The sequence below is a fragment of the Juglans regia genome, chromosome 15 (assembly GCF_001411555.2).
Source record: "Juglans regia cultivar Chandler chromosome 15, Walnut 2.0, whole genome shotgun sequence".
Classification (NCBI taxonomy): Eukaryota; Viridiplantae; Streptophyta; class Magnoliopsida; order Fagales; family Juglandaceae; genus Juglans; species Juglans regia.
This window is the reverse complement of record NC_049915.1, coordinates 15,252,998-15,262,141: the sequence shown is the minus strand read 5'-3', so window position 1 is coordinate 15,262,141 and position 9,144 is coordinate 15,252,998. Positions and strand designations below refer to the sequence as shown.

At 30.2% G+C, this 9,144-nt stretch overlaps 1 protein-coding gene across 1 annotated transcript; it reads right to left on the bottom strand.

Moving 5' to 3' along the window:
• Window positions 1-709: 709 nt before the first annotated feature.
• Window positions 710-2,374, bottom strand: LOC109010678. The gene has a single exon (XM_035685750.1). The coding sequence runs from the start codon at window positions 1,607-1,609 to the stop codon at window positions 842-844; it is 768 nt and encodes a 255-aa protein (XP_035541643.1). The 5' UTR covers window positions 1,610-2,374; the 3' UTR covers window positions 710-841.
• Between the last annotated feature and the right edge of the window lie 6,770 nt (window positions 2,375-9,144).

Sequence of the window (9,144 nt, the reverse complement as noted above, 5' to 3'; positions counted from 1 at the left end):
AGCCCATAATAAGATGCTGCCTTTGTCTTGATAATCAGAATGGCCAATTCAAAATTTTTATGCACATAAATAAGCACAACACATACACCACACCAGAGTAGGAGCCTAGTGTTAAGTAATCTACCTAATGAGGAAAGAAAAAGAAAGAGGACAAGAATAAGACAGCCCTAAAACAAAGGTACTGGCTGCTGTGTCCCCTGAGCTTGACACATTTTGATATGCATGAAATTCCAATAAGTCCGATTTTTTTTTTTTTTTTATTTAAAAAAAACTGTTATAGATATAAAGAAATTATATAAAAAAATTTTTAAATTGACGTGATTTTATGAAATCTGTTAGATCTACTTTATAATAAAAGTAACTATTATATCTAGCCACAACAATTTATAAATTTATTTTTATATAATTTCTTTATGATTAAAGTATTTTCGAAAATACTATTATTTCCATTGGGACACTTGCTAGGATTTTTTATTTAATTTTTTAATTTTTTAATTTAATAATTAAGGAAATATTTTTTAATAATATTATAAATTTTTTATTTTTAAAAAAAAATATTAAAAATATTAAAAAAATACTTATAAAAAAAACAAAAAAAAATATGCTAAATACTTTGGCGGGAGCCCCCAGTGGCTGCAGAGCCACCCATTTTTTTCTCATCATATTCGGAAAAAAAGAAAGTATCTTATCTTGATATATCCTGAAGCTCAATAATACTTTGTCCTTCACAAGTTTCCATGTTCTTGGGTATGACAGAGATAAGCAAAGAGCAGAAATCCATAACATTTTTTACAAAAATGGAGATGTAATAATTTGGTCAATGAAAAAAGACAAATGAAAATCACTTCTTGCTCCTTTTATCTTTCCTGTCACGTAAAAAAGAACCCAAACCAAAGAGATTTTCAGTTCTTTTAGAGATGTAAGAAGGTGGTACAATATTCAATACAGGACTGATCCGAGCAGTACCATTAAAAGATCCACCATAATTCTTCTTCAATAGAGGCTTCTGCTGCAATATTGCAGAAGCAGGTGAAGAAGATGAAAACCTTGGCATGGAAATAGACCCTTGTTTCTGTGAGTTGTGCTTGTGAACATCCTTTGATGTTGTTCTCTTTGGATTTGGGACTGAACCTATTGAATTGCTTCTTGACAAAAGTGGTAAAGAGAATAACATGCTTCTCTTGCAGTCAGAGTTGAGACTAGAGCTTCTCCTGAAGCCCCAGAAAGACTTGAATGCTTGCTTTTTCTCTAAATTATCTGAGTTTCTAAGCAACAATTCTTTCACGCTTTGTTTCTTTGATGAGTTCTCACAAGGAAGAGGAGGAAGTTGAGCACTAGGCCGAGGTTCACATGAACTAGTACGGATTTCTTTTGGGGAAACAATAACCTTGTCTTTAACTTGGAATGGAAGAAGAACCCCATTGGAGAAGATCTCGTCTGCTGAACAAGATTCATGCTCAAAGCTGCAGCTAATGCTGAACTCAAATTCAGAATCTGGGTCCAAAAGGGACGAGTCTCTTCGATTCACGGTGTGTTCTATTGGCACAACTTCTGCTTGGTCAAGATCATGGGAGAAAGATAGTCTAGGAGGACTTGTTTCTGAGCACATATCAATACCAATCTCCGATCTCCACTGAGGAAAGACGATGAAAAAGGGTAGAAACTAGAGGGAAATGGGGATTATTAGTAAGAATACCTACAAAAGTTCGAATAGTTCAACAGCATGATGGCATGTCGCTTGAAGAAATTAAGGAGCAGTAGATGTAAAAGACTCAAACATCAGGACCTGCAACTGGAAGCCGAAAAGGGGGGTGGAGAGAAATTTGTCAACTTTGGGGACAGACTGGACAAAGAAGCAGCAGCTTTTTCCAAGTTCCAAGGAAGGTTGATGGGATTCTAAGAAAATTATAAGATCAGAGGTGGAATGTTCTTCTTCTCTGGCAATTTGGCAGAAGTGAGTTGTCTGTCAATGTGAGAGGAAAGAACAAAATAAGGAGAGGAAACAGTACAGATATGAATCAGAAGATCTAACAAGTGATCTTGGGTACGTACAAATCTATGGCGGAGGTCGTTATGGGAGAAACAAAGGTGGTCAGAGATCTGTGGTGAACTTGATTTAGGATCAGAGGCAGCAAGAAATATGGGATATGAGGCCAGAGAATCAATAATATGGAGAGAGAGAGAGAGAGAGAGAGAGAGAGAGAGGGGCTAATGTGAAAAATCTTCAGAGTTACCTACTTTCAAAAGGCAATGGAAAATTTGGCCAGAGGGAAGAACTAAGAAGTAGAAGTTGCAATAAAAAATGAAAAATAAGAGATGAGAATGGCAATATATATAGTGAAGGAATGTGACAGGAAGAGAGAGAAAAGAAAGATGTTGTAAAGAGAGTCTTCTGTCTGTTGATAACATAGGGGTTAGAGGCTAATCCAAACAAAATATTTGACCATCTTTGGTAGGATCTAAACCACCTGTTTGGGACATTGTTCTTTTGCAAATTTCTCCAAGGTTTCTTCCTTGCTATGGTAGAACAGCAAGTCTTCCATGTCCTATGTTTCTTTTCTTCCTTTGGTGGGAAAAGGGTTTGAATTAATAGAAACTAACAATTAGGAACAACAGCCAAAAAGTGCATCCATTACAATAATTTTTTTTTTTTAGGTTTTATTTATTTTTGTAAATGAGATGAGTTGGGATGAAAGTTAAAAGTTAAATAAAATATTGTTAGAATATATTTTTTTAATATTATTTTTATTTTAAGATTTGAAAAAACTGAATTGTTTATTTTATTTTATGTGGAAAGTTAAAAAAGTTGTAATGATGAGATGAGATGAGTTGAGTTGAAAATGGTTGTGAAAATAAACGATGCCTTAGTGAAAAGCCTTTTAGCAACAACTCACTAAAAGTCACATTTTGCAACAAACAAACAAAGTTTTTCACTAAATACAAGAGAACCCTAATTCTAATTTTAATGCTGAAAAATAATAAACTTGTAACTATTTTACATGTCTATTTTAAATAGAGGATAGTTATTTAAAATCAAAAATTACTTTTTATGAAGTGGCACAATTTCGTTAGTTACATCCAAAATAGTGATGTAGAACAGTTGTACGTGTATTATTACTCTTTTAATACAATAGCGGCTCTAAGTAGCTAGTACTTTTAACAGTTAATCCTTGTTGGAATGGTTGGCATTGTGAATGGTAACAATTAGCAACAACTTCACTTAGAAGAATACACTCATTCTATTTATAAGCGGGTATGAAGGACACACTATCCATTGTATTAGGACAGTACGATTTGATTTATAAAATTAAAATTAATAAGATTTTCTTACAAATCAATTCGTGTCATTTTAAAGTATGAAAAGTATATCATCCGCACCGGCTTGCAATTAAGATAATTTGGCGGTGAGTAACAAGAATTATAGCAAAACAAAAAAAATTGCAAGGTTTTTATTGTGAAGACCTTGGCCGTTGGAAAGAGTTAAATGACTTAAATCTGTTGCTATGTTGAATCACGTACATATTTCATTGAATATCCTTTTCAATTAGGTTAAAGCTCAATTTCAACAGTGATTAGTGATGAAGACCTTTGAAGTACTTTCATCCCTTGTCATCTTCTCTAATGCTAAATCAAGCTCCAAGATATAGATGCTCTTCTTATCAACATTAATTATGTGTGATATTGTATATATACTTGGATTAATACTATTTTCCATCCCTTAAAAAACTTTAGGCCAATTACCAAAAAACAACAAAAAAAAAACAAAAAAACTTTAGGCCAAGGTAATTAAACTATTAAAATTATTGGGTTGCAGCTGCTAGCTCTATCATCTCTTAGCCATCCTACTAGTCTGGCTAGCTCTCTCTCTCTCTCTCTCTCTCTCTCTCCCCAATATGCCTCAATTATGCAGTAACATCAATACAAAAGAATTTGGGACCGTGTAACCTAGTGTACATGCATCTTTTTAATGCTTTTTAACAGTAAAATGCAATTCAATTGTGAATTTAACTTTTAATTGAATTGGATGATTCAATGCATTCATATATATATATATATATAGACACACACACACAGACAATATCAAAAGCTCATCTGGAGTTCATACTACTCAAAAATTATAAAAAAACTAGCATTAAATGTTATTGGACTCGCATGTTGTGTTTATCTCTTTCTAGAATTGAATCATCTAATTCAGTCCGACAGTTGAAGATGATCTCTACTTTAAAATGTAAGGATCACGTAAAGAAGAACACTACGAATTACTCTATAATTAGTGAAAAGTTCGAGCTTATTCTGAAGTTTAATGAATTTATTTTTTCCTTTGATTGAATGTTTTAGACTACGTTTGAATGTGAGCTGAGCTGAGATAAGTTGAGTTTTTTATGAATAGTAGTGAGTTGAGATAGTAGATTGAATTTTGTGGGAGCCACCTAAGATGAGTTTAGATGTATTTAGATATTAAGATGAGTTTAGATATATTTATGAGAACTTGAAAAATATTGTAGGTCCCGTGTGTAAATAGTCCAAAGTGTAAATAGGACTTGAGTTAAGTGATGTTTAATAATTTGAGAGTTGTATGTTTAAATATTGGGTTAATCTTAAATTTAAACTCAACTTAGATGAGCTCAGTTGCTTCCATGCTCCAATCGTAACTTAATGGCAAACCTAATGAGCTTCTCCTGGTTTGACCCAAATTAAGAAAAAAAATTAAGTGCATGTACCTCCGTCACAAGTGAGAGCTCGTTAATAAAATTATAGTATATTATCTTTTTCTTTAAAAAAAAAAAACCCTAATTAGGGTACCTATGGATATATACAGCATAAAGTGATGTTTATATGTTGCACAATGACACCTTATTCAATATATAGTGTCCCATCCCAAATGAGTTGTCATCCTATATAGTATATATATAGCTCAAATTATTACTATTACTATTACTATTATTCTTGTTATTATTTTGTAATGTATCTCAAATTATTTATGCAATAGAGTTTGAGATTGGGATTCCAGCTTTGTGCCATTTAAAAGTAATTAATGAGCAGCTGTCTAAGTTATTTATTAATTATTATAGATTGGTACAAGTCGTGGCATCACGAAATGCTTGTGGAAAGAATGGTGATAATTAAAATCTAAGTTATTTAATTTAAAAAGAATGATTAAGATTTAAGAATTCTATATATGTAATAGAATAACCTAAAAATTATAATATTTTTAGGATGCAGCAGATTAATAAAAAAAAAAAATCTACTACTTAATTGAGCACTCCTTTTGTTTATATTTTACTGGTTGAACACTTATCATTATTTTCCACAATTAATTAATTATAAAATCTATGCAGAATCGTATTTATCTTCATAAAGCAGTGCTGCTTATAATTTGATTAGTCAGATGAATTTAAAATTATATCTTTTTATCAATCAAATCATGTCATATTAGTATTAAAATATTTTTTAAATTGATATTTAAATATAATTTTTCTTATTTTGAAATCTTCTAGAAAAAAATAATATTTACAGTCTTATAATATATAAATCTCACATATTTATTTTAAAAAATTAAGTAAATTTAGGATTTATACGAAAAATTATTTTTTAAATAATAAATCCTTTTTTTTTAAATATGCAAGATTTACACGTTTTAAAATTATATCAGGAAAATACTTTAGTAAAAAAAAAGATTAAATAAAAACAAATCCACAAATTAATAGTTTGATTTGATACGTCAGATTATAAAATTATTTTTATTATAAATTAGATATAATAGATTTCAGAAAATTAGGTCATTTTATAAATTTATTTTTATATAATTCCTTTTATTTACAAACCTAACGTTACTCTTTGTGATATTAATCAACTTGCAAGTCGTTGTACGTACAGACGAAAGTCATGGAAAACGAGCAAAAGATTCCCTTAATTTTTCTCAAGAAAAAGAAAAAAGATCTACAAATTAGTTTAAGCTAATTAATTAATTAATTATAGCAGAAATGGTGATGTTGCAGCCGATGAAAGGACACTCCAACCATAATTTAAGAAATTGTAATAATCCAAAGTTTAGAAGTACTCTAAGGTCTAAAGTCTAAGCTCAAGTACCCTCCAATAATTGCTACTTAATTGTCAGCAATATTAATGGTGGGTTCATGAAATATTAATCAAGTAATTAATCCTAAGTGTCTCATCACATTTTACCCTAAAATCATATTTTATTTTTCCTCTTAAATTTTAAAATTAAATACGAGATCAATTCATAAATTTTTATATTTTTAAAAATGGAGACCACAATTTTCAATTTTTACAACATTAATACTTAAAAAATCGAGACCCAAATGGAAATTGTTCATGTAAGTCCATACAGTTATGTTTAAAAAAAAATTATATTTATAATAATATTCTTTTTAAAATAATATTTTTTTTTCCTTTTATCTCTATTTATCAATGAAACTACATACGCAATCTCTCACTCAGGACTGTAAATAGAATTTTTATATTGTAAAAGTTTGTAAATGTAGCATTGATTTATAAAAACATGAAAATTCTAGATATTGATTTAATAATTAACCCTAAATTTAATTATATTAACTGGGGTGTCATATTTAATTATTCATATAAGTAATTAATACATCAAATACTTAAAATGCATCATGCGAGTAAATATGATAAAATTAATTTAAAGAATCGAGTATATCAATTATATCTAGCTTGGTAGTGTAGCACACGTTTGACATTTGAATCATAAATAATTACAACCTTTCTTGTTGGATCTGATGGATGTGATACTTATATGTGTCATATATATTAACTTGAAAAATGATAAACACACCGGACTTTACATAATAATATTTTAAAATAAGAGATATTTTTATAAAATATTTTATAAAACTAACATTATTTTACAAAAATACTATAAACTATACGAAACGATAATATATTTAAAATACTATTAACTTATACGAAACGATAATATATTTTTAAGGTCGTTGAAGATTGAATATGGCCTGTCAATCTCTGAATTGGGACCCTTTTCCAACCGTGGAGTAATTACACAAGAGTGGTGCTAGGGCACCGAAAATTTTACATTTTTTTTTTTACCGAATACTGTAATTTTTTTTTTCAAATATTTTTAAAACCCATTTAATTTTTTCTAAAATAAAAAAATTACAAAATCATTAAAAGAATACTTTCTCAATCATTAAATAAATAAATAGTACAAAATAGGTGTACACTTTTTGGTGGTTCTGTCATTTCTCATTACACAACCAAACGACATAATATGTTAATACAATATAATATATGTGGGGGGGGTTCCCCTCTTATTGGCCTGTAGGGATCTTTGGGAGGAGTGAGTTAAAGAGCCCGATCGAGCCCAATGATCCTCCTTTGAAAGGAGTCAGTGGGCCTCTACAGAGTACTCGGCTCATGAACAAAACCCGCCCATGAAACAATCCATGCGTGGGAAAAGCGGATGGTAGGGATAGATGAAACTCGCTGCCCTGACACCCACCGATGACACCCAACCCTCGGGAATCTGCTCAGGCAAGTGGGCGAGAGATACATGAGACCCTCGATCTCTTGACAGCAGGTATGGAGTGACTTAATAAGGAACGTCCACAAGATAAAGTGAGTCAAGAAGCCACGCCGCATTAATGACGCCACTCCCCGGACTCTACGCCGCCCCAAAAGTCATGCCACATTAAAGGATTATGATTAATGAACAGTTGAAATGACATGAACTCTTCGAAAACAGGTATGAATTGTCCCACCAAGAAATCTAGTATAAAAGCCGGCATCCAGGTACGAAGAATTCTTTCTGATTCCTCTAAGCTTACGCACAAATTACTGATGAGATATACTGACTTAAGCATCGGAGACTCTCGACCTCCACCAAGCCTCTCTCCCCTCCAAACTCTCTGTATTTTCTTAAGTGTACAGGTAAAAAGTTCAAGACCCGAGTTGTTGGAATTCGGCCCAAATATGTATGAAACACAACGTTAACAATATCATTTAAAATAAAGCATAAAATCCATCTTCAAAATGATTTTCATAATTTAGAATATATAAATTTCGCACATTCTATTTAAAAAATAGACAAATTTGAGATTCATGTAAAAAAAAAAAAAAAAAATTTAAGAGACAAGCTCTATTATACTAAAATTGTATCTAATGTTACTCTTTTTAAATATCCTTCCAAATGAATTGAAAGTTATCCTTTGGAATGTAGCATCTTGTAGGTTCTCTTATTTTTGTTTTCAAAATATTAGGCTCACGCCCTCAAATACTTTATTTGGTTTGACTCTTTGAACTTATTTCATTGGACCGGGTCCGATTTGAGTTGGGTGACTAATACAAGGAAACACCACTAAATAGACGTTTAAATTTAAAAATTCGTTAGCGTGAATTGTATTTAACTTATAACTCTTTTACAATTTATTTCACAACCAATCAATATAATTGTGCCATTTTATTAAAATAAAAATTATATTCTCAATTCGATTTGTAGAGCACACTGCTAACGTCATAATTTGATATAAAAAATAAATTTTAAAATGTAAATATTACAAATTAATTCTCTGTTACAATATTTATGGATAGAGTAGAGAGAAGAAGATGAACAAGTTGATACCTTACCCTTTGGTGCAAACCTCTTACCTTTTTTGTATTATTGTTATTTGTTAGTTCTATGTCCATAGTTTTGTCACCTCGTCGCTTTAACTTAGTCTTGTCCCATCATCACTTTATGCTCATCTCACTACCATCACAATAGGTTCCAATTAACTTATTTTATTGGTGTAATGTTTATATGTACAAATTTTAAATAAGATTTTTTTAAAAAAAAATAGACCATGTTTTATAAAAATATAAATAAAATCATTCTTTTTTAGTATGACTCATTTTTTTACAATTGACCTAAGCGAGACTTGTCTATTTAGTATTACTCAATATTTATTGAATTTTAGAAGGTAAATAGAAATTTATGAATATTTTTTTAAAATATATATTGTATTGAAATTTATAAAGTTGATAAATAGATTTGAAAACTTGTAGTAGAATTTTTAATAGGAGTTTTGCTTTTGTACTTACAAAAATCATTTTGATTTTATGTCTTTGTACTATTATTTTAATAAAAAGTCGATTTTAAAATCTTTTAAA

Coding starts and splice junctions, on each gene's coding strand:
- LOC109010678 (XM_035685750.1), bottom strand. CDS start 1,609: ATGTGCTCAGAAACAAGTCCTCCTAGACTATCTTTCTCCCATGATCTT.